General features: G+C 42.9%; 1 protein-coding gene across 1 annotated transcript; it reads right to left on the reverse strand.

Moving 5' to 3' along the window:
- GABPB2 (GA binding protein transcription factor subunit beta 2) lies at positions 1-24,991 on the reverse strand. Its single transcript, XM_006275397.4, has 9 exons — positions 24,894-24,991; positions 22,669-22,808; positions 21,179-21,346; positions 20,362-20,556; positions 19,681-19,831; positions 15,825-15,938; positions 12,281-12,466; positions 8,963-9,096; positions 1-8,112 (listed from the first exon to the last, which is right to left on the reverse strand). The coding sequence occupies exons 2-9, from the start codon at positions 22,774-22,776 to the stop codon at positions 7,828-7,830; spliced, it is 1,341 nt and encodes a 446-aa protein (XP_006275459.1). The 5' UTR covers positions 22,777-22,808; positions 24,894-24,991; the 3' UTR covers positions 1-7,827.
- Positions 24,992-25,724: the final 733 nt, after the last annotated feature.

Raw genomic sequence — 25,724 nt, forward strand, 5'->3', positions numbered from 1 at the left:
TACATGACTTTGGCATTTTATTAAGAAACATATATAAAAATGTATATACATGTGTACATTTTAACATTTAACCCCCCCCCCCCCCCCCCCCCCCAATTATCCTGAATATAAAAAGAAAAACTTTGGCTTTCAAAAAGCATCCTGTACATAAAGCTAATTTGGAATCCTTTACAATTCCGGGCACTTCAATTTTTAAATCAGAGTGCTAATTGCATTTGTAATGGAGTTTTTGTAATGAAGTGGAAATAGGATCCTGTCATCACAGATGATAAATACACAGCCAGACCTCAATGGTGTGAAAGTATCTGGATCTGATTAGGGGTAAGACTGCAGAATCCAAGTGCTCCTCTCGCAAATGCGGAGAGACTCAGGAATGTGCTGGCATTAAGAGGTGGGGGAGAAAATAAAAGGGAGTCACTCAGCAAGGCATTATTTTAAGTGACTACGGGCTGGTCAAGCAGGGGGGAAGTCGTTTCCTAGAATAGCTGCAGTGGATAGATAGCTACTCCGCTATAACTCCCCTGAAAAAGTCCATGCTGCTAACAGTCTGCAGTTTTCCAGGAGAGCTGGAATCAGCGGCAAATTTCCGTCAGGGTATTTACAGCTTTCTATGCAAGGCTTATCATAAAAAAAAAAATCCGTAATGAATCTTTAATGATTCAGACTAAAGGAGATTTATGGCTTACATGACATGCTTAACATACTTTCCTCCTTTAAGTATAAGAATGGCAAAGCTTAGTTTTAAACACGGGCTATTTACAAGTCAGCATTATCAGAAAAGAAAAAGCACAAAAAACCCGAGTTGCTGCTGCCTCCTATCACATTCACTGACTCGGAGAATCTCATGTGAAGCGCATGCAGGGAAATGTAAGCCCAAATACAAATAAAGACTCCTTCAAGCAATGAAGTCTGCTTGATGGGATTCACCTGAGTCCAAGACTATGGGTCCAGGCCTGATCAAAATAAAACTGCTAAATTTGCTGCTGCTTTTTTAATTTGCCCTTCTGGATTCTTTTAAAGTAGTGTTCAACCATCTAACAGAACTTAATGTTAAAAGGGGGAAAACCAATAATTTAAAAATAGGTTTTCTGACTAATTGCTCTCATGAAGTCAGTCGCACTTTTCCTGCCCTCTCAAAAATGCAGGAGGGAGAGAGATAAAAAAAGCTTACCAATTAGCTCCAATTGTTAAAAATTCAGGCAGGCGGCATGGGAGGATTTAAGTGTTTTGCACAGATCACTATACATTGCTTAAGGTCAAAGTTTTCTTTTTAAACTTTGTATAATCCTGTATTTGTACTTCATAGCTTAATTTTAAAAAACAACTGTGGGATCTAGACTGTGCAGACGCACACACACTCTAGACGCCTTGTTCTTGCAAACATCTTTGATTTCAACAAAACTAGTCACATAAAGCTACTCGTTTGCTTATTAAGTGCTTGCAGAAGCTGTGCTTAGCATGCATTTTTCCTGATACTTGTTTTAAAAAACAGCCCACAGAACATCCCGCTAACAACACTGCTCCTAAGTTAACAACTGGCTTTCCTCCTGTAATTGCAGCAGCCGACAGTACAAAAAAGTTAATTTTTGGTTTCAAATGCTAGGCATTTAGCAAACATGTTGCCATTTTAATTTGGACCCTGCGTGGAGAACGTTTAAAAAAAAAAAAAATCAGTGTTTTCCCCCCCACTCCAGCATATAACTGTCACCTTTACTTAAGTGCACCAATAATTAAAAAAATTCCATTTACTGCTGGCACCATAAGCATTAAGTCTTAGATATCTTTTTTTAAAGGGGAGTTTCTGTTCCCTAGTTGAAGCCTTTGAGCAAAACTGACACTGTACAGGGGAAACGGCAGAAGTGACTGTATGCATAATGCTGTTGCACGCACAATGTACACACTACTCTTACCAATTTCTCTCTGCTGTAGTAATCTCAGGTGTTACAAGTAAATACAACAGGCACCGTTTTGGGGCTGATGCAGTTTTGAAGTTGGCAGTGTCCCTTTAGCTCTGTAAACATTTTGTACAGACCTGCTAAATCATTCTGTTTGGGCTAAATTTACTCATTTAGCCTCCCGCTGCAATCCAGATTTTCTCCTCGAGACAGAAGGAAGGAAATTAATGCATTCCTTTTAATTCAGAGGAAACACTGACAACCATCATTTCAGAATACTGAAATCATTATAAATCAGGAGACACATTTCTGCAAAACATTCATTCATCAAAATATCCATTATTAAAGCCTTCCTCAAAACATCTTTTGGAAAAGATAAAAGTCTTTGTTTTTCTTCTATAAATATAGCTACATTGGTTATAAATAAATGCACTTAGATACATAAAAAACCCCAAATAGTAAAAGCTTCCGTGAGCCTTCACAATGCAAAGAAAGCAGTTTTGTGAGTCTTTAAGTTTCCAAAAATGTTTGTGTGAAAAACCAGTAAAATACTGTTATAAATGTTAGCCACATTTAAAAAAAGTCACACCGGATGAACACAATTTTTACTTGGACTGCGCTATCAATTTAGGGCATCTTTAAAGTGGAGAATACTTTAAAGAATACCTAAAGAGGTTCTGAAATTTAAAGGACTGATTGGTTTCAACCTCACTAAAACGTACTCAGCCAAACTCCTCTCTGCAGCCTCAGCCAGTTTAATGGGCGTATCACAAGAAGGACGATAGTCCATCACGTGAAATAAAAAGAGCATTTGTCCTCCTGCATGGACTTTGTGTGATCACCAACACAGGCTGTAACCTTATGACACCTAATAAATAGGTCTGAATCAAACAGCACCGAGACCGCTGGATGTGGCATGTTAGTGCTGATGATGCTGTTGAACTGCCCTTTCCATACGACAGCTTCTGTATTTTGGGAAGCTGCACTCCAAGCCTTGTGTCTTGCTAACGCAAGGTGGGTAAATTCTTTGCAAGGTGCCCCTGGGATTTAGCTCATATTTTTATGCTCCTGTCTCCCGCCTCATTATATTGTCTCATTGTTACAATGATGATATTGGCCTCACATTTTCAGGTTCAGTTTAAGAACGCCTCAAATATACTGATAACTACAGAGTGCTTGGATGACTAGATTCATAGATGTTAGGGTCAGAAGGGACCTGAATAGATCATCGAGTCTGACCCCCTGCATAGGCAGGAAAGACTGCTGGGTCTAGATGACCCCAGCTAGATTACTATTACTTTTACAACCCCCCATTTCCCCTAGGAGAATCAAAAGGTTAAATGCACTAACATTGAAACCAGAACTGCACTGAAACAGTGTCTGATCTGGGGCTTTGAGGGGTTTTTGGGGGCAGATTAAAAGGTGGAACCTGCTGATGCCAACAATCAAGGAGTTAATGCTGTCACCACTCAACCCCTGTTGCTGCGGCTGTGGTGTCAGCACATCTAGCACAAGGGGTGAATGCTGCAGCGGTGGCAACGCAAGGGAAAGGGTGGGGAGAGCAGCTAGGAGTGGGACAAGGACAGAACTGGTCATACTGATGGTGATAAACTTTACTAACTGTTAAGGTTTTCCGCAAGACCGTTTGTCCCACTTCCCTGCAACTTGATAAACTCTGTAGAGTTGACTATTGCTTGCAGGTGGGGAAGTCTGTTCCTATGGGAACACCTGGGTACTGTTTATTTTCCCAGGTTTTTGCTCAAGTCAGGGTAGAAAATGTGTGCGTGTCCCCTAATCTGAACTGGGCCTTTGTTATCGCTGCCCACGGTCACACTTTGGGGGGGTTGAGTGGTGGTCGCAATGTTAACTCCTTGGCTGCTGGCAACCACGGCAAAAGCCTCCCTTGCCAGGACACCCACCTCTGCAGGTCAGATATTTGATACCCCTGTTATAAAGCACTTATTTTCTTTAACCTCCATCTAGCTGCTGGAGAAGCAACAGCATGATCAGCTATTTGCTTGATACTAATTGCTGCATCCACCACATCCAAGGAGATAATCAAGATGTAGTGAAACATAACCTTCCAAATGGACCTCATTTATTCTCACCTACCCCAGGCAGGTTTTTTCCCCTGCCAACCTTCGGTTTGTGCCGTCTTCTAGCTCACTGGTTTGGAACAGACTGCAGAGCCAATCACATCTCACCCTCAATCCTGCTTGGGGTTTCTGGTACAGATCAAGCCAACTGCTGCTAAAAGATCAAAATGGGTATGGTCTTTTTCCCAACCCCCTCTCCAAAGCTGTGGTCTGCAGACAGATGCTTGATTCTCCCAGTCTGGACATTTTCACTGTTCTGCTGCTATCCACAAGAATTAAAAAGAAAAGACATCAAAGACCAACTTGCACCTCTTTGCCCTCAAGAGGCCAAAGTTACCCTCATGGTCTCCATCAAAAGGAGTGCAGAACATTTGATCACAACTTGCAACATTTGTTACCTGCTCATAACTCCAGCAGCTAATCAATGCACTCAAAAAACGCTGAAGAGCTTGTTCAGACACAACCCCCTTACCAGCAAAGGTCAACCAAGGGGTTCTCTCAGCTGGTGTCAGGAGTGGCCAGACCATGGCTCATGAGCTGCGTGCTGCTCCCTGACAGTAAAATGGAGCTCCTGGAGAAAGACAAATTATCAGCAAACTGATCTGAGCTGGGGTGCTGCAATGATCGCCAAGCATCATGAAAGGTGTGCGCCCTGTGGCTCTCAGCCATATCAACATTTTGGTTTCTAGCTACAAGGGTTAGGGAGTTTGGCCACTGCTGGCTTACATAATGGATACCCTGTTTAAAAACACTGGACCGAGCAAAACCTCAGGAGTCCAGCAAAAAGCAACAAAAATGATCATAGGCCTGGGAAACACGACTTAGGAGGAAAGGCTGAAAGAGCTGGGGTTTAGTCTGGGGAAAAGACAACCGAGAGGGATTTGGTAACAGTCTTTAAATATCTGGAGGGCAGTTACAGAGAGGATGGAGATGGGTTTCTCTGCGGCTGGAGTGGACAGGACTAGGAACAACGGACTCAAGCTGCAGCCAAGGAAATTTGGGTAGGAGATAAGGAGGAACTTTCTGACTATGAGGGTGGTCAGGCACTGGAATGGGTAACGTAGAGAAGTTATGGCATCTCCATCCCTGGAAATTTTCAAGAGCAGGTTGGACAGACGCTTGGCTGGTTTAAGCAGGGATGATCCTGCCCTGAGTAAGGGACTGTGCATAATCCCTTCCAGCCCTACGATTCTAAAACACAAGGGAAGGCACAAACATCTGCACTGACAAGGGCATGGTTTGGATAAGTCAAAGACCTGGATAACACCACTGCCTCTTTCAATGAAAGAGAAACAATACCTTTACATCTAATATCTGTTCAAGAAACATGTTGCTCCTTTTCCAGTAAGGCAACTACATTTTATAACTGAGATTTATATTAATCCACTGCTAAATTTTTCCTTCCTTCATTTCTAAAGGCACAATATTTTATCTGCACTTTGTTATGAGACATATATATATATATATATATATCTTAAAAAAGCTTTGTACTATAAATCTATGTACAAAATAAATACAAACTATACAAGTACTCTGTGGGTTTGCAGCTATGCCAAAGTCTGCTCCGTTCCAGCTACACAATCTAGCTGAAGCCAGAAAGGGTTCATGAGCAAAAATGGAAGCTTTTGGTAAAGTATATGTAGTCGGAGAACTTCTAGGCCAAAGTGCATAGTCAAATATACTGAACAGGTACGAGATAAGCACCATGGGAATGGGAGTCTCTTTGAACATGCAGACAGAAGTGGCAGTTCATGCTTTAGAAAAGGTTGCTACAGAATTCTAGCTGCTAGACCAGTGGTTCTCAGCCTTTTTTATTCTGTGAACTGGCACAGGAGCAGGATGGGATGCATGGAGGTGGCTGCCTCTTCCGGGGCCGCCCTGCCACCCAGTTTTAACCCTGCATGTGACTGCCGGCAGCAGAAGCCACCCACCTGGGCAGACAGACGGGGGTCTGAGCGGCGGGCTTGTGCCACTACCAGGCAGCCAACCCTTCCTGGCCCAGTACCAGGCCGCAGCCCGGTTGGTTGGGAACCTCTGTGCTAGAAAACACTAGCTTTTTACATCTGTTATGGATTAGATCCTCACGAATGCAAGAGAACAAAATTAATTCAAGCAGGGGTACCCACATCTCTACTTATGACCTTACCTCCAACATCGTTGCTACCAATTATGAACTAGCCACTCTTGAACGACAGCTACCATACAAATTTATACCAAGCTCCTATGATTAAAGCCAGTCTCCTCTAAGGAGTTAGCTATGTTTCAAATCTGAGGAGTTATCATCTTAACAGATGAAGTCTCTATTATCCATCTCAGCTTTCACCCCCTGGGCATATCTGCTAGCAAAGAAATGCAATGAAGGAGCTATCTGTATCAGTACATAACCACATTAACAATGATTAATGTGCTTATTGCCAAACCTCACAGATGTACAACTAACTTATATGTGGGAGCAAATGGCAAATTCTGTCAACAAAAACCATCAAGTTCATGAACCTTATCTTGCAAAGGAAGGAGACATATTAAAACAAAAAAAAAATTAAGGCACCAGTAGCACTGTCTATGTCATGTCAGTCTTTTGAGAAAGAGGTCAGTTAGCCCTTCCTAAACCCTGCAACCAAATTGATCAGGTGACATTCTTATAATTTAAACCTGTTTCACTCACGATCACCAATTAAAACTGCATTACTGATCCCACAGTTGGGACACTTCCAATGAGTTTTACTTCTATCCTGGAACAAGAGAAACGTATCTGCGCATGGAAAGTTTTGCCAACTTTACTAGCTGGGCCTCCAAGCAAAACAGTACAGGAAAGAAAAGTGGAGACCGTGAAGACTTAGCTAAAAGAGAAGTCAGTTGTTGGATTTTGGTTTTAGCTTTCAGTTTTAAAATGTACTATTTAGTAATAATGTACATACCACCCATACCACTTTTCAGGCTTATTTTGCATATATAAGCAAAGTCGGTGCCATTATATAGCACAAAAGTACTAAACAGAATACCTAAGTCCCAGAAAACTGTGTTTAAAAAACAGAAAAGAAAACTGCGATGCCCTCTGGCAGCAAAGGGTTCAGATGCAGACAGCACTTTCTAAAACACAGACCAGAAAGGACAGGCTTGATATTCCCTGATATATCAAATTACTTAAGTACTGAAATTCATGCAACCTCAGCCTGTGCTTTTTTTCCCCTCTAGCAAGAGTGCTGGTTGTGTTTCAATGTAGTCTGGATTTTGTACTCCAAAGATTGATCTATTTTTCTCCTTTTCTCAAGGTGCTTTTTGCAGATGCTGTCACTAGTGTTTCCATTCGGGCAATGAAGTTCACTTTCCTCTGAAATCCCAACTTGTTAAAACCCCAAAACAGACGTTTCCAGAAACTGTCTCCCAAGCCACACAACTACACAAAAAAGGGTGCAAATATGTCAGGTCATTGCATAAAATCTGTTTTCAGTGCAGTAAACTCAGGGCAGCTGAGAGTTATTACCAGCTACTTTGGCAATGAGGTACCACCCTCCCCCCAACATTACAGGCCTACATAACAAAATAGGCTTTTAGATCACTTGCTGGTTAAAATGAACGAAGTATGCCATTTTTCCAGGTTCGACTGAAAAAGCACCTTTTGGTTCTGTGCTGAAAGCAAAACCATGTTATGGAGCTGCTGGAGGGATTCTCATCCCTCCAATTGGGAGCACACAAGCAGTTCTGTTCTTCAGTTTTCTAACTGTGTGGAGATCTTATGCTACCTGGCTCACAATGTTCCTTGCAAACAGCAACTTCTTTAGATGTTTTTTTTCTTGTGGGTTTTTTTTTTTTTTTAAATGAAGGTCATTTGAAAGTTAGGAAGTTACAGTTTCCACAGCAACATCAGTAGGTTGCTCTGCTAACATCACTGTGCCTGCTGCCCCCATCTCTTCCGATGATACAACAACAGCATCTACCTCGGCAACCTCCTCGACCACTGTGATCTCCTCTCCATTGGGCTGCTGCCTTGCCATGGCTTCAAGCTTTAGCCGGTACTGCTCTGCTTCTTGTTCCTTCTTGAACAGCTGGTTTCGGTATTCCTGAGCCTTCCGGTTTGCTTCTTGCAATTGTAACTGTAACATTTCCCTTTCACTGCTGTCCTACAAGACAAGACAACCTGTGACTAATACCCCAAAGGCGATGTGATGGCCAAAACAAAACATCCCGGTATCCATGACAGAACAAATGCATTCCGAACGTGCGATGTCTCAAGACAATGGGGATTAAAAAGCTTTCTGCTTCTAAGCTACTGGTACAAATCCAGCCAGTTGGAGAGTTACTGTCTAATGCTAACTGGTGACTTAAAGTAAGTGAACCACAGTTGCCCGGGATACACCTTAAGACAGACATCAGCCGCTGGGCCATCACCTAGTGAAATCAGATTAATTTTATAGTTATGAGTGACCTCTGAAAGCCTAATTAGTGACATTTCCATAATAGGAAGTAGTGTGCAAACAAATGGCTACTAAGACACAAAAGCAACAGTGGTAACGAGTCAGGAAATAAGACTGAGAGACAATTACAGGTGCTAAAACTTTCAAAATGCAAGTTCTGCCAATAAAAAGCTTCTTCCCAAGAGAAAGTGCAGAGCAAGTTAGTTTACAGGGTCATTTAGATGGATTTGGGAATGGAGTGGAATAGTTCAGGTCAAAAGCTTAGGCTGAAAAATGAACTAAAGGTTGCAAGAAGTGATTAATTTGAGGATCTTCTACACTAACAACTTAACCAACCCCCCATGTTAACTTACTGAATATTAAAACAATGGGGGGGGGAACCATTTATGTAAATGCATTATAAAGATACCAATAATCAAGGGAAAGCAACACAAGTCATGTCATCTATATTTTGAGCTTTTGCTAATATACCAGGAACCCTAGGTTCTTAGTATATTAGGAACACCTGCTTAGACTGTTCCTATTGTCAGTGAAAGTCGTGAACAAAAACATATACCTCGTTTTCTTCCAAATCACTGGCATCTTGTTCAACTTTTTGCTTCTTGGCTAGTGGTTGTTCTTCCTCTTCTACATCACCGTCTTCTTCAATAACAGTCTCCTCTGTAATCTGACCAGCAGGTACATTTAAAACTGGAATATTAAAATGCAAGAAGTTGTTATACAAAGTGGCACAGATACTTTATCAGAATCCACCAAGAGAGACAACTCGGAAGTTAAAATAGGAGGAATTTAAATCAGTAAAGTCCAAATTCCACTAGGTAGAAGCTGAGCTTGTGATCCAGTCAAGGACTGCTTCTTGATTCTGAAATAAGATGTCCTACCTAATGCAACTAAAAGAATGATTTTTCAAATCAGTCACAACTTAGCTAGGAACATCTTAACTTATGAAGAACAATTTTGTTAAAAAAAAAAACAACCATACCTCACTGTTTTAGAAAATGCCTGTACACGTTTCCCTTGCTTTATGCAGGTTCTGTACGTGCGAATTCACTTACATGATGACCCTTTTTTATACCAAAAAATCGTTATATGTGAGGTAAATTCACTTGTGTGCAATTGTTGTGGTGGAAACCCAGTTAGCTGCTTTGTGCCGTGCTTTGTGAGAGTGACGTGCAGCAAAAGTCTCCCGTGTGGATCTGTGCTTGTTGCAGACAATGAGCGAGATGTGTTTCTGTAGTTGCCATCCCCATTATGATAGTACCCTGTGCTTGTGTGTACTGCCTGCTGTTGGTGAGTACCAAAATTGTCTTGTAAAAGTGGTAGAAATAGGCCTGGGGGTCAGTACAGTCGAGGTCTTGGAATGTATCCCCATTTGTTACATTGTAAAGTGGGTTCACTTTATGTGAATTCAAGTTATGTGCCATTTTCCAGGAACGCATGTAGAGCATAAAGCGAGGTAAAACTGTAGTTAAATTAATACTGATCTTCTTGATAGTCAGTAATTGAATTAAGTAAAAAGGTATATACTATTTTGGGGACTATTTCAGAAAATGACTGTATTTTAAGTACAGGAGCTGGAGATTTTTTTTTTAATCTGAGAAACGTATTGAAATTTCCTTTAATGAAATATCAAGATGTGTCATGTGACTTGCTCTAACCCAGGCTTGTCCAACATGCGGCCTGCAGGCCGCCATGCAGCCCGCCAGCCATTTTATCTGGCCCGTGGTTGGCACTGCTGCTGCGGGTCGCAGAGCCACGGCAGCGGTGGCAGAGCTGTGGCGGTGGAGTGCGGAGCCACGGCAGCGCCAGCAGAGCCGCGGTGGCAGGGCAGCGGCAAGGCGGGCAGGGCCAGCCCGCAGGCCCCAACTGGCAGCGAGGGGAGGGGAGCTGCTTACCCATGCGGGGCCCGGCTCATTAGTGAGCCAGGTCCTGCCGCAGCTGCCCTGAGGGCTGCGCGGAGCGGGACTGCCCCAGCTGTGCCTGATTGGAGGAGCTGGGGACGGGCTCCGCCCCTTGCCCCCGGCATGTGGCCGGGGGAGCTGCAGCATGGCCTGCGCCCTGCCTGTATGCGTGGTGGACGGAGGCACGAGGTAAGTTCCCGTGCGGAGCTGGGGGCACCCTGGGGTTGGGCCGGAGCAGACGGAGGCACGGAGTAAGTTCCCGTGCAGAGCAGACCCATTTCATTGTCACTTCCTGCGACTTCACTGGTGTCAAAGGTCACGTGACATCACTTCCTGATGTGATGTCACTTCCGGTGAGGTCACTGAATATGGCTTGCCAGCCCACTGGGTGATAAAAAGTTCATGATCCGGCCCCACATTCAAAAAGGTTGGACACCCTTGCTCTAACCAAACAGCCCTAATTTTAAAACATAGGATGCCTGTAGACATGCGGGGCGCTGCTCTGACACGCTGTAATTACAGCATGTAGGAGCAGGCTCGATTAACCGAGTCTGTTGGAGTGTGCCAATTAGCAGTCACAACTGAATACATGAGACGCTGCAGGTGCTTTAATTAGAGTGGCTCTTGGAGCTGCTCTATTTAAAACGCCCCCGAGCATGTGTAAAGATGCCCACAGTGACTAAGAACAAACTATGGACCAAGAATTATTGGTTGAAATTTGGAAAATAGTTCTAGAAGTGCCATTGACAGGTTCTGATCATAGGTCCATCTTGCCCAGTCTCCTGTGTTACACAGGGACAGAGAGCAGGGGCTGAAAGGAAGAGTGAACTGGGTGTGACCATGGTTTTTTCCACCGCTCCTTTTTCACTTACAGCCTCCAGCACTTAAGGTCTAGGAAGCTCTGATCCATGCTCAATAGCCACCCGACCCATGCTCGACAGCTGCTAATGTCCTGTTCCCAAGGATTTGTTCATTCCTTTTTGTATTGGGCTAAACTGTCAGCTTCCACATCTGGTGGCAACAAGTTCCACGGTTTAATTACATGTTACGTGAGAAAGGACTTCCTTTTGTTAGCTTTTGATCTGAAAAACTATTTCATTGCTTTCCATTAATGAAAAGGAAGAAGCAAAATTGAAATAGCTATTTCATTACAATTCATCTACCTCTGTTGTAAGAAATCCATGCTTATCTGATACTATCCTCTTATTTACTGATATCAAACCAAATAAGCAAGCACTGATACAGCATGTTAACAGAATCACAGCTAGCAGATACGGCTGACGTTCTGTAGTTCTTAAGGAAATGAAAAATGAAGTATCATAGATCTCTGCCTTGTTTCGTTAAGCATTATGCATACATGACTTGTAAAACTGACAGAGTAGGATCACCTAAGGCAATATAAATAGCACTGTAGAACAGAAAGAGCATAATTAACTTGATAGCTAGGAAAAATGTCCTAAAAGCAAGTTCTATTAAACTGTGGAATCATCACCCAAGGGAACTGGTATAAGCTCCATTGCCTAAGTCATTAAAGTCTAGATTCAGAGTGACGCATATAGTCATGTGGTAGGAAACAATCCTGGCCAGTCTGGATGCATCAGATACCAGTGCAAAAGATCCACTGGGTTAAAAGATGAACTTATGCATGCTTTATATTTTAATCTTTAGAATTAAAGCTAATAAGGGCAGCATTGTGTCTTTGTGAAATTACAAAAGAATTTCTAAGGTCTAACCTTTGTATTAAGTAACCATTTTTCTACCTTTCCCTTTCATAAAGCAGTGTCCAAGTACACACTTGTAACATCATACCACAAACAGAAGTAACATTCTAAAAGCTACTTTGCTACAGTGTGCTTGTGTTTACACACAAACCACAGTGCGAGTGTGCTTGTGTGAACATGTTGTTTCTTTTTCCTTTCTGAGAAAGAAACCTAAAATTGGCTTAAAGTTTTCTAAACCGAGTAGTGTTTTACCTTGCTGCCCATCTTGCATGGTCACTATGAAAGGCTGGTTGATGCCACTCGTAGGAATAGCTGCCTGGAGATTGCTCAGTGGAACTCCATCTGTCACTATTGTGATGACTCGCTGACCTCCACTGCCAACCACCTGCTGTATTGCAGAGTCTACAGAATTTGCTTCTACAACCTCCTCTGTGGTAGCTGGAAAATCAGAGCAAAAAACCCTCCTAAATCAGCCATCTTAAGAACAAACAAACAACCCCCCGCTACGCTTAAAGGAGTCAAACCTCACTGCATCATAATTAGGCTTGGCAGGATTAGATTTTTAATTGGGAAATGCCGATAAATGTTGAATTCATTTCACACTCACAGACAGATGAAAAAAATATTTCCATCATTAATAACTGACATTTACAGAAAGACATTAGAAAAATGAAGGCTGATGGGGTGCGTGATGACAGGAGGAGCAGTCCTACACAATCGTAGGATATTTTCTGGAATACTCACTGTTTTTGTGAATATTCTAGAGAATGACTGTATTTTAAGTACAGGAGCTGGAGATTTCATCTGAGAAACAAATTGCAGTTTCTTCTAATGAAATGTCAAGATATGTCATGTGAATTTTTCTAACCAAACAGTTATTTTAAAAGTACAGGGCGGGTGCCTGTAGACATGTGAGGATGCTGGTCCAACACAGGAGTACTGTAATTTGGACTTTCACATTTTTTTTTTTTAAACGTACTACCAAATGAACAGAATGATTGAAAGCAGGTATGATTTACTGATTTATGGATATTTACTTTTTTACATTTGGACATGTGATTTTATACAGCTTTTAACAGCATAGTGTCATTAATAAATTGTCTGCCGCCCACACTTCTAGTTTTGCACAATCCTGAAAATTAAAAATCGATCAAAATTGAAATAAATGTTTAAAAATAAACATATTTTTGGTCAAAATGATTAAAAAAAGAGAAACTGAATTCTGCCAAGCCTAAGCATAATCCATATACTGAAGTATCTGCAAATGTAGACAAAGCATTACTAATAAAAGAATCAAAACAGCTTTGAGATGGTAAAAAAAAAAAAAATCATTCTCTTTTCACACCTTAGAGCACAGGCACAAATGTGAATAAGCAGCTCGGAAGAGGAACAAATGCAAACATTTTGCACATACACAGCCTGAAACCTGCTCATTAGGGTTGTGTGAAACAGAAGCCTTTTGTTTTGACCAGCGTTTCAACAGAACAGTGTTTCGTTTCAACTTTTGTTTTGAATTGAAACGGCTGTTCCATTTCGTTCTGTCGAAACGTTTTACTGTTTGGACCCTCTTTCGATGTTTCGCCCATAGGATATAATGGGGAAGGTTGAAACAGGCTATAACTGTCATTTCCGGCCAGATCTGGATGAAACTTGCAGGAATGGTAGCCCGTTCTGAGGGCATGATGCATGCCACGTTTCAGGAAGGTAGGTGCAAGGGGGTCAGAGAAACTGCACCCCAAACTCTTGAAAGTAAAATTAATGTCATGTGTATGTGTTAAGCCACAGCAGGGTCAAAACCGTGGGGGTAGTAATCCCTGGTGAGGCCACAAAGCCTGCCAAATTTCAAGGTGATAGGTGCAGGGTTTTGGGCGGGAACTGCACCTCAAGCTGCTGACAGGAAAAACTCGTGATATAGATGACACTGTGTGTGTTAAGGTGCAGCGGGCTGAAAACTGCAGGGGTGGGGGCCCCTGCTCAGGCCACAAAGCCTGCCAAGTTTCAAGGAGAGAAGTGCAGGGGTTTGGGGGATACTGGACCTCAAGCTGCAGACAAGCAAAACTCATGACATGGGTGTTTGTGCAATTGTGTCTGTCTTGGGGCACTGGAGGGGTGGACACTACTGCAGGCTTGGCTGCTAAGTTACTGTGTTACCAATCAATCACGATTCACTCAGGGACCAGCTCAATATACAGGACCTAGCTACTACATAATGATTTAACAAGCATGGATTAACATCTGCAAAACCAGGACTAAGGAGAGGAAATAATCAATACAGACAATCAACTGCCCCAAGACAGACACAGTCAGCTGCACAAGCACCCACGTCACGAGTTTTGTCTGTCAGCAACCAGAGATGCAGGGCCCCAAAACCCCTGCACTGATCTCGACAGCTGGCAGGCTTTGTGGCCACAGCAGGGGCTAGCAGACCTGCAGCTTTCACCCTGCTGCGCCTTAACACACGCAGTGTCACCCATGTCACATGTTTTGCTTGTCCGCAACTTGAGGTGCAGTTTCCCCTAAAACCCTGTACTTATCTCCTTGAAACCTGGCAGGCTTTATGGCCTCAGCAGGGGCTAGCATGCCTGCAGTTTTGACCCTGCTGTGACTTAACACATACACATGACAAGATTTTGGGGTGCAGTTTTTCCAAACTCCCCAAACCTATCTTCTTGAAATTTGGCACAGTTTATGCCCTCAGAAGGGGCTACCATTTCTGCAAGTTTTATCCAAATGTGGCCAGAAATAACAAAGTTATAGGCTGTTTTGACCTTCCCCATTATAGCCTATGGGCAAAAGAGCATTGAACCGTTTCGACTTGGCTCGGTTTGTTTTGAGGCTGTTTCGACCATATCCGTTTCATTTTGATTTTGCTGTTTTGACCTTGAAACAGGTCAAAACAGCATCAAAACAAAACTGGTGGTGAAATTTCGCACAGCCCTACTGCTCATGTATTTAAGCACGACCAAACCAACAACAAGAATACTTTTTAGTTCAGCTGGATGACATCTGAAAGCCTGTTTGGCTATTTGGATACTTTTACATAAAACTCTAGACAGCTCATGCAAATATTAAGGAAATCAGGACTCCTCAGACATGTCCCATTCCTTGGGTAGGATGCTAATGTAGGAAAGAGAGGGGTATCTGACCTCATTCACATACCTTTATAAAGTAGCCAAAGGTGGAGAGCAGTTAGTATAACGCATTATCTGAAATAGAAAATTATTACGTGGGAGTGGGGAAGGTGCTGCTAGAGTTTATCTTCAGACTAAAGATTAAGAAATATTCTGTTTTTGAAAAAAAAGGCTCAAAAAGATATTACATAAGGCTTATTAAAAAAAACCTTAAATTGATCAAAATAAAGTCAGCTGCTAGCTTTCACAAGCTACACATTGTAAAAATGTTGCAAAAGGACTTCCCAAAATAAAACATTAACAGAACGCACATTCTACCAAGGTCTCATGACATCCAAAATGATGGTTATAAAGCCAACATTTTATTTGAAGTCAAGAAAATGCATAAACTATGAAATCTGGGACACAACACTCCAAGCAAGCTGTTTCACAGAACTGAAGCTGGGCAGGGGGAGATAAAACACAGTCAGCTATGATAGTAAAATAAAATAAAAATAAAATAAGCATGAGCTGCGATAACAAGTGAATCCAATAGTCTCACAGACACTGTCAAATGTCACCATTTAGCATCTCTCTCTAGTTAACCTGATTTCCTTGAGATTCCTTGCAAGCTACCTGCTAGGCATTAAATAAGTTTATATGAATGTCAGATTTATTTCACCTACTTGTAGCTCTGTTCGAATTGGAAAGGGGTGCAGATGCTTCAGCTAGTGCAGCAAGGGTAGCAAGTACTGAGGTTGTTGAGTTTGAAAATTGCACTGTAGATACATGGGAATCGCCTGTTTGGAAGAGATGAAGGTAAGCTGAAGGATATTTTCAGTAGAAGCATGTTTTACCCTTAAATCAATGCAATGCAATAGGAACTGTGAAAACAAACCACACTGCTCAAATGAAAAAAAAAGTTTTTCCAGCTTGTAATACATACTCAGCATCATCACTTCAAGAGCTAGAACAGCCCAAGCATACTATCCTTAAAACACTTGAAATACATCTCTTACACCTACTGTTCATTTTACTGGATTTAAAATGCATGTTACTAGGAACAAGTTCCAAGGAATTCACTGTAATGATCTGATGCAAGGTGGACTATTTTACTGTTGTAGAGACTTACAACAGGCCAGATAATAGTTTATTGGGCTACCAAACTCTAAGTTGGCACCTCACTGAGTTCTCATTCTGAACAGTTGTGAACAATGTCTTCAAAACCCATTCCATGTTGCATGATCAAATTGAAGAGCCTCACACAAACACAGTTGAGCTTCAGTACTCTTATTTAGTTTGGAGAAGGAAAGATGGAGGCGGGATCTGATAGCAGCCTTCAGCTCCCTGCAGGGTGGTCCCAGAGAAAATGCAGCTGGACTGTTCTCAGTGGCGGCAGATGACAGAACAAGGAGCAATGGGCTCCAGATGAAGCAAGGGAAGTTGAGGTTGGATATTAGGAAAAAAACCTCTCATTAGGAAGGTAGTAAAGCACTGGAACAGGCTACCCAGAGAGGGGGGAGGGAGCCTTCATCCTTGGAGGCTTTTAAGGCCCAGCCAGACAAAGCCTTGGCTGGAAGGATGTAGTTGGGGCTGGTTCTGCTTTGAGCAACAGGGTCGGACTAGACTTCCCGAGGTCCCTTCCAACCCTAATTTTCTCCGATTCTGTGATTCATAAGATGTTAGAGGCTGGAAGGGACCTTGCAGATCGTTGGGTCCAGCCCCCCCACTCAAGGCAGGAAGACAACTGGGGTTAAGTGACCCCAGCGAGGTGACTGTCTAGTCTCCTCTTGAAAACCTCCAGCGTAGGTGACTGCACCAACCCTGGAGGGAGTTTATTCCAGTCTGGACATGATACTCATGCACAGGATAAATACTTCTGCATTATGCCAAAGTGACTGCTGTATGTCATGTCCTGGCTTTGCACTATGCCAGTTTCCACAATTCCTACTTGTTTGGGTTACTGAACAGCAAGTATCAAAAGAAACTTGAACAATACAAGCAAATCAATCTCCCCAAATTCTTGTTTCACAATTTCAACATACTGTCTGGATGCCAGCTCAAGCAATTCAGCTCGTGGGGAAAAGGAGTTTTCCTGGTTGAAATGTAATAAAAACAGAAATGTTGCAAGGACTATTAGCACTAGCCTTTCAAGTTACTGGAATGCAGCTGCCAATTTGTTGAAGCAACACAAATGAGCCTCTTCCTTTAAATGACCACAGTAATACCCTGTTTAAAAAAGGACTGAGATAATGGGAACGACGAGAAATAAAAATAGATGAGCCCAAATTTGTACGCTCAGTGAACTATTTTTAGATGCTTATCAAGTATCTCCTGGCAAGCTATTTTTCCTTGTGAAATTTAAAGGAAAAAAAATGTGATGATCTAAGAGTAATAAGTTAAATAAGAATGTCTTAACCAGTGAGGAAAAAAAAAAGCAAAAATATTTTCTGTGCTGAAAACAGTCACTAGTGCCCTCCTGTGGGGATAAGGGAAAATGCTTATGTCATCTAGCAGAAAGCAAAAATCAGGAAAGACCATCTCTTTACTGGATTGTTCCCCCATCTTTTTTAATGTTAGCACTAACCTGCTGCTGGAAACAAGTGAGGAGAAGACCTGGCTGAGTTAGCAGATCACAAGAGATCTATGATCCATCAACACTGTATGGTTATGTAAAATGTCAATACACCTAGGACATACCAGGTGAAGTACTTCTAGGAGACATGGAGAAGTAATAAGGACATTGTACATGGCCCTCATTTTGAATATTGTGTATTATTTCAGTTAAAAAGGGTGAATTCAAACTGGAACAAGAGAGCCTTTCTGGGGAGTGGAGAGAAGGTGCCTGGATTTCTTAGCCTAGCAAAATGAAGGCCAAGAGAAGCTGACATCACTCTTTACTAATTCTTCAGAGGATGAATACTGTGGGAGAGAGAAGCGTTTAAATCAATGGCACCCAACTGTATGACCTTGCAGACCAGATGAGTGGCATAGGGTTGGTCTGCGAGTCAAATTCCATGTGCGGTTAGCACATAACCTGCAGGGGCCACATTATCTGATTCTGCAGGCTAGATCTGGCCCATGGGCAAGAAGTTGAGCACCACTGGTAAAAACTAAAGGAAAATGCCGGTGTAAAACAACCAACCATGAATAGATTTAGAGTGGAAATTAGAAAGTTTTGACTATTTGAGGAATGAGGCTCAGAAACAGTCTTCCAAGAGCAGGAGGCAAACAACCTAAGTAGTTTCAAGACTCAGTGTGATAAGATAATGAAAGGAATTATTTATATGTCTGATATCAGAGTCCAGGAGTCCCTTTCCAGTCCTATGTCTGTACACAATACAGGAATGTTCTTGCTTTGAGATGCTGCTGAGAAAGCATGGCATTATCCACATGGTATATAACACAAATGTTTCTGCTCAGAATTTCAGGGGGGGGTTTAATTTAAGGGAAGGAATTTGTCAAATGTATTAAATGAATAAGTCAGAGGACGAGTTCCTACAAGCACATGTTCAGAGCCCTGCTGAAATTAGTAGGGCCATGCAACAGGCACAGAGGTCACTTGTGTAGCTCTGGATGCAGAACTGAAAACAGAAATATCAACACGAACATTTGCAGCGTCACCCCAATCAACTAAAGCAAACATTCATGCGTATGTACAGCCCTGCTAACTTAAAAAAAACCCACTTATATGCAGAAGGGTTTGCAGAGTAAAACTCTTAAATGACTTCATAATCTTTGTATTTAGTGGCCTCCATCTGACTGAAAAGAAGCAGTGGTCTGGACTTCCAATTACAAAAATCATTTCAGAAGCTTATGAGAAGAATTCATATTTAGCATTAAATGATTTTTTTTCTAATTAAGGGTGATGGAAATAACTAGATCTCTCATTTTTCTCTCTCTTTAATTGGACAAAAAAAAAATAATACATGCTACTGGTTTGTGGACCCAATATATTTTTTCATTCTAGAAGGATTTCCCATCTGTTTTCTCGTTTGACATTCAAATATACGTTACTCATTCTACCTTTGTAGATAACCAATTAAGCAAGATATTGACTCTTGCATAAATGTAAGGATTACGTACACGTGGCCAAACTGCATTTTTTTTGGAATGATAAACTAATTAAATTTGAAGTTTTTCTAGTTCTTGGGCTATAAGCATTTTAGTTTCTTACTTATAATATGCTGGACCAGCTCTTCGACTGGTGTAAAACAGGTCAGCTCTGCTGAAAATGAACTACATGCATCTGCATCAGCTGAAGAGCAGGCTCATCCCCTCCTATAAATATAGTGTATTTTTGGCTAGTACAGGTATTTCTCTCTCATCTTGTGAGTTGTTTTTGTCAGTCATCCTAAAGTTTTATGGATAGGGCAGGATATAATTCTTAATTTTAATTTTGGTGCACTCCACTTTATTTACAACTCTTTGCCTAGCAACTCTGATTGTGTTCTCTACTCTTGAGACAGCTGAACTAAGGGATGCATCTCTCTAAACACCTGTCCAAGGAAACTTTTCCCCTATGTATTCACAACAGCCTACCTGAGGTTGTTTTGGTGTTTGCTGAAGAAACGAGGCTGGCAAGGTTGAGAACTTCCCCTGAAGTAAGGATGAATGGTGAGGTAACAGTCACTGTGCTCGTGATGGGATTTGATCTGTCCAGATTTGAGTTTACCCGATTCTGCATTGCCTCCTAAAGAACAGGATGTAATCAGGTACAGGCTCTTATCTCATCTCCAACAACATAAATATTTTGTGTCCCTTGGAGCACTTTTGAGGACTCAATTTTGTCACACCAGTTTGCAGCAGTGTGAGGCAAGAACAACGCAGCAGTGTAGGTCACTGTGCTACATGCAAGCAATAGACAGTCAGGCCTGCTTTCTAGAGACCTTTACTAATCAAACAGTCAACTTAAGAAAGTGAATGATATTAATTTTCATTTCTTGAAGCGGGCTTATTAAAATCTATAAAAAAGGGCCATGCCATGAATTCAGGAGTATTCCACTGTTTACACATGATGCAGTGCCAATCAGTTACTATAGAACTAATGCTTCAAACTTATTACTCTAAGACTTTAACACCTGGTTGATAAGGCAATCTTTTATACAAGCTAGCACTCATTTTTGATTAAAGTATGTCAAAGAGAAACTTCTGTAGGAAGTACTTGTTCTTATTCGATTGCCCTGTGCTACAGGCAGGTAACAGTATTCTTCCTTCACCCACCTGCAGCATTACCAGAGTCTCTGGATTGTTTTTGTCCAGAGCTATATCAAAGGCTGATTTATCAAACTTGCTGAAAGCATGAACATCCGCTCCATATTTTATCAGCAACTCTACAACATCTTGATGGTTGTGTTCTGTTGCCCAGTGCAAGGCAGTCATCTTTAGCATGTCCCTGGCATTTACATCTGCACCGTTCTGAGGGAAATCAAAGCATTTATTTAGTGTAAATACTGTTAGAGTAGAAACATTCCGCAACTCTAGAAAAACAGGCTAAAGAAAAGTGTTAACAAATTCAGACACACAACACCAAAGGAATCAGAGGCTTTGTTTTGGTACCAACCTCCCTCATATTCATCCTTGGCATTAGTCGCGATAGTAAGCAAAGCATTTCAAGTGCAAATGTACATTAAAAGGACACTATTAACTTAATCTAAGTGATGCACTTCCCTTTTTCCTCAATAAGTGTCTATTTAGGATGACTCCAGAGGGGGACTCGTTTCAGCTTATTCTAGGCTGAACCTCAGGTAACCTGTCTGACCCGAGGCGGAAATGATGTAATGACTGACATGACTCCCCATTTCAGCCAGTGCGCCAACTGCATGGTTGTTATGTATCAGTACATAAACTGTAATTGCACTGAATAATTTAAAGAAGAATTTTAAAATCATACAAAAAAAGGGGCAGTCTTCTACCACCAAGATATCTAAGCAAGCATTAATGACCTCATAACTTTTTAAAAAAGGTTTATCAAGTAGTACAATAATGTTTGCTATTAGATTTATGTTCCATATTGTTTTACACATGACATGTCATTTACCCTAATTAGTAGTTCTACGATGTGCGTGTGTCCATCAGCTGCAGCCATATGCAGAGGTGTCCTGTCTACCTTGGTTCGAGCATCTCTACTAACACCAGCGCGGAGCAGCACTTCTGCTGTTGAGTAGTGGCCATACTGAGCAGCAAGATGAAGAGGTGATGTTCCAAGCTAAAAGTGATTTAAGATGACAAAGTTACTCTCTGCTCAAAGCAGTCCACGAAGCATGTTAATTATAATGAACATGTTAAGCAGTTTTAAAAAATTGCAACTAACTAATTTCATAAAAGAAAAAAATGCACCTGACCTTTTTACTTAAAAAAACCCCAAAAGATATTTCCTTGGTAAACTATTAAGCTCTTTACCTGTGAATATATTTATGTATTTGCCATTTGCTGTTTTGGGAACAAATGTACTCTTTATCTGCTGTGACACCTGTTTTATTCATATCACAGTGAAAAACATTACCCTCATTTCTGTTCTGTATTTTGAAAGATGTCTTGAATGCTTTTATCTTTTTCCACATCATGATTGAGAATTTTACTGATATTAGATAGGGGAAGATTTAAAATATTGTTAGAATTCTGTTTGTTCACCTTTCCTAAACAGACGGATTATTTTTTAAACAGAAAACTTTTCCCCAAAACTGCAAAATCGCAGGGGTTTTCTGGACCTCACAAAGCATTCCTAAACAATTTCCAGCTATCCTTCACATTTAACTACTTCTTTCAAGTATTTCAATGACTGTTGTGTTCAGTTTTGGAAATCTGACTTCTTAAAGACACCAAGTGCCTGTGTGTGAATATTCTGCACTGTATGGGACTAAATGTATGTGCACATACATTAGACAGCAGATGTTAACATTAGGTTAGTTATCGATTCATTATTAGTCTAAAAATCTGTCCAATATTTAAAGATGCTTCATTTATGATAATTCTGTATTACCATAAGAATTAAAAAGCTCACTACCTGTCCATTTATACCAGCTCTAAATCCCACTTGCACTCTCCGAGCTCAGCAGGTCACTGTGCTTTCTCTGTATTGTCACGTAACTATATTCTAAAATATGCTGACAAGAATAAAGGACCCAAACCGGTCATTTACCAAGAGTGCAATGTCATGATTAGCCCCAGTCTCGCAAACATTTATTCATATACTCTACTACCCACAAGAAGCCCCACAGAGTTCAGCAGAACTATTTCCAATAGCAAAGCTCAACACATGGGCCTTACTAAGGAAACAGGTCATTCCATGATGATCAGCTTGCAGGATCAGGGCCCAGAATTGTATAAACAGTCATCTATTATCATATCACTAGGAAGTACTTTGAATCTGTCAGCAGTAAAATGCAGTTATTCATCAGCCTGGTCTTCAAACGGTATTTTGAAAGTGTATCCAAAAGGCAACTACAGATTCTGTCACCTGCTATCATACCGCCACCCAGGACCCCCGTTCTATACCAGAGAAGAGGGCCTTTTTTGCTCAAAACATACCCAATCAGTGGTGAAAGGAGCACCGTTGGCCATCAATGTTCTCACTTCATCATCCTGTCCTTTGCGAGCTGCTTCTAGCAACCTCTTCCCTAGATCCACTAACGACATTTTTATACATGGGAACAGATATTTTCAGAATGCTGTTTAAAAAAAAGACAAGAAATATGTTAAAATGCATGGTATGATTAAAACAACATCCACCAGACCTGGGACACGGATTTTCAGTGGGTGGCTGTGACCAACACAGTAAATATTACTTAATGCTTTAAGTGCTTAAATAGATTTCATTTTTGAAGCATGATGGGAATGCAAAAATACAGGCCTGATCCTGAAACTGAATTAGCTGAGAACGTTGACACGCAACCCCATTTAACTGAGGGCAGTTATGTAGACATGGAGTTTGCCGATAAGGATCTGATTCCAGGATCAGACCTGTAAGGGCAATTACATCATTAACTAGTAATGATAGCATGCAACAATTTTTATTTTCAAATCATTTTGCAGCCATTATTTGAGCTTCACAACTACCCTCTGCCCCACATGCAGGTGCCAGTGATCCTGCCCTCAGTTCACAGAGAACAAAGGGAACTTTATAACTCAAATGACTTGTTCATGATCATAAAGACAGTCTGTATTAGAGCTGGAAATATAATTCTGAAGTTCCCAGACTTTTACTAAATCTACCAAGAAACAATGCTTCTATTTTTAAAAACTGTATTATAAAATTATAAATATGGTAATAAGGTAGACTGAAATACAACACTCAAGTCCATGACATATATACAATGGAATTTAATTCCTATGAAATATGGACTTCAAGCCTAGAAATTAATTTATGCGCAGCGTTCAAATGGCTATATGTCAACTGCTTATCTGCGACTCCACATGGACCTAGACAGGACACCTAAGTGCGATACTGTTTTCTTAGTTTCAAGTGTTAAAAATAATTTGAACGAAAGGAAAGCTGCAGGACAAAACGTTATACTTCAATTAACAATTTGGTGTGCAGAGACACACACACACACACACACACGCGCGCGTGCGCACGCTTTCATCTGGCAATACTAACAATGTCAAATTTCCACTTGTAAAATCAAATCAGGACTCTTGGTAGAGGTGGATCTCTTTTATTAGACCAACTAGATTTTTGCAAAAACAAAAAAAATACCTTTACTTGCAAGCTTTCGCGGTAAAGACTATTCCAACTTTTCTGTGAGCCTAATCTGCATATAAAATGAACTTTTCCAAACAGGGGATTTTACCATCCCTTCAACTCTCCTATGAAATACAAACTTTCATTTCTACCCTGGAAAACTTTTACAGTCGGGTTGGACTCGATCTGTTGAGGTCCCTTCCAACCGCCGCACCTACGAATCTTTTCTCTGATGTCTGCAGTGGGGTGGGCGTTTGTGCCTGAAAGCTTCCAATTAAAGGTTTTTTTGTTGTTGCAAAAATCTAGTTGGTCTAATAAAAGATATCACTTCCACCACGGGCCCGATTGCTTTTTCTCTCCCCCTCTAGACCCGGATACCTGACGCTTGTAAACTGGCACGCTGTTATTTTAAAGCCTCTAACTTTCCTACAAGCGCCGCTGTCCGCAAGGTGAATTATAAGAAGGCAGGAGCTGAATCACTATCCCGCTGCCACGAAGACCTGACGGCTGTGATATCCAACATGTAATAAAAAGGAGGGGAAGAAAAAAAAAGGACCCCGCTTTGTCCCCGGCCTGCGCGACGGTGACAGCGGAACCGGACTGCTTGAAACCACCCGGCACAACCCGTAAAGCGACCCCCCCCACCCCCGCTTCAATCCTCCCCCTCCGGGCACCGCGACACAACCCAGGCGCGCGCCTGCACGGGCCGGGGCCGGGGCCGGGGTGTGCCCACGCGCGTGTCGGTGCCGGGCTCCCTGAGGACACGCTCGTGACCGGCCCGCGCGCTTCGCCCACAACCCCGGGGCGGGCCCCAGCGCCGCACGGACCCCCGCACTTGAGCTGCTCGCAGCCCGGGGATTTGTAACGCTGCTGTCAGCGTCTCCCGGGGATCAGACTCGGCTGCCGCCACGTGGGGCGCGTGGCAGCCCCTCCGCCGCAGCGCGACCCGGGCAGGGATCAGCGACGGCGTCTCGTCTCGTCTGCCTGCGCCCCCCGGCTCCAAGCCTGATCCCGCACCCACCAGCCCCCGGTTGGGGTCCCCCAGCCCCCGCCGGCCGCGGGCTACTCTCACCTGGGCGCCAGGCAGGGCCCGGGGCGCCACCCCCGCAGCGCCGCAGGGCGGGAGACAAGATGGCGGACCCGGAAGTGCCCGGAGGCCCCGCCCCCGGGCGCGGAGGGATGCGCGCCGCCGGCTCTGAGGTGGAGGGAGCGGCCGCGGCAGCGTCCTCTACCCAGCCCCGGCTAGCCTAGCTAGGGGCCCGTCCTAGGAGGCACTAGCCCCTGCCCTCATGCGGGGTGCCGGGGTCCCCGGCAGGGCTGGCAGGGGCCGGGGGATTCTTTTTCGACGCGGAGGCAACAGTGTGAGCTTCCGCGCAACCGGCACTACGTCACGCGGCGCCAAGGACGAAACCGGGCTCCTCGGCTGCGCGCGCCATCAGCCGTGCCCGGGTTTCTGCCGCCGCCTGCACCTCGGGGTCCCCCCGGGCACCCCCTCGGCTGCGGCACCCCAGGTAGGGCACCCCGCAATCACCTCCCCCCCAAACACACACACGGGTGTCGTCTGTTTTGGTCGTGGGGCGGTGCTGGCCCCGGCCCGTCCCGCCTTTTCCTGCTCGGGGCTGCAGCTGCACCATACATTGGTCCCATATCGGATTTGCACCGATATAAGGAAAATCGTCCCTGTGGGAAATCAGCCTGACCCGGTGGGGAGGGGGGGGTTGATCTTCGCTTCCCCCTCCCAGCCCCCCACAGCGCGCAGAGCTGGAGGCAGCCCTACCGGCCAGCACGCCTCCTTCCAAAAAAAAAAAAAATTGGCTATCGGTACCGGCCCCGAAGGTGCACCCCTACTTCATCGACGTTGGGGCTGGACGGGACCTTGAAGATCGAGTCCAGCCCCCTGCCC

The sequence above is a fragment of the Alligator mississippiensis genome, chromosome 15 (genome assembly GCF_030867095.1).
Source record: "Alligator mississippiensis isolate rAllMis1 chromosome 15, rAllMis1, whole genome shotgun sequence".
NCBI classification, from domain to species: Eukaryota; Metazoa; Chordata; order Crocodylia; family Alligatoridae; genus Alligator; species Alligator mississippiensis.

Bases quoted from the DNA above. Each gene is read 5' to 3' on its own strand.
- GABPB2 (XM_006275397.4), bottom strand. From the start codon at position 22,776: ATGTCGTTAGTGGATCTAGGGAAGAGGTTGCTAGAAGCAGCTCGCAAA. The intron at 19,832-20,361 runs GTGGGTGAAGGA...CCTGTTCTTTAG, and splicing joins AGACTCTGGTAATGCTGCAG to GAGGCAATGCAGAATCGGGT. The intron at 8,113-8,962 runs GTATATGTTTTT...CTTGTCTTGTAG, and splicing joins GTGATTTGGAAGAAAACGAG to GACAGCAGTGAAAGGGAAAT.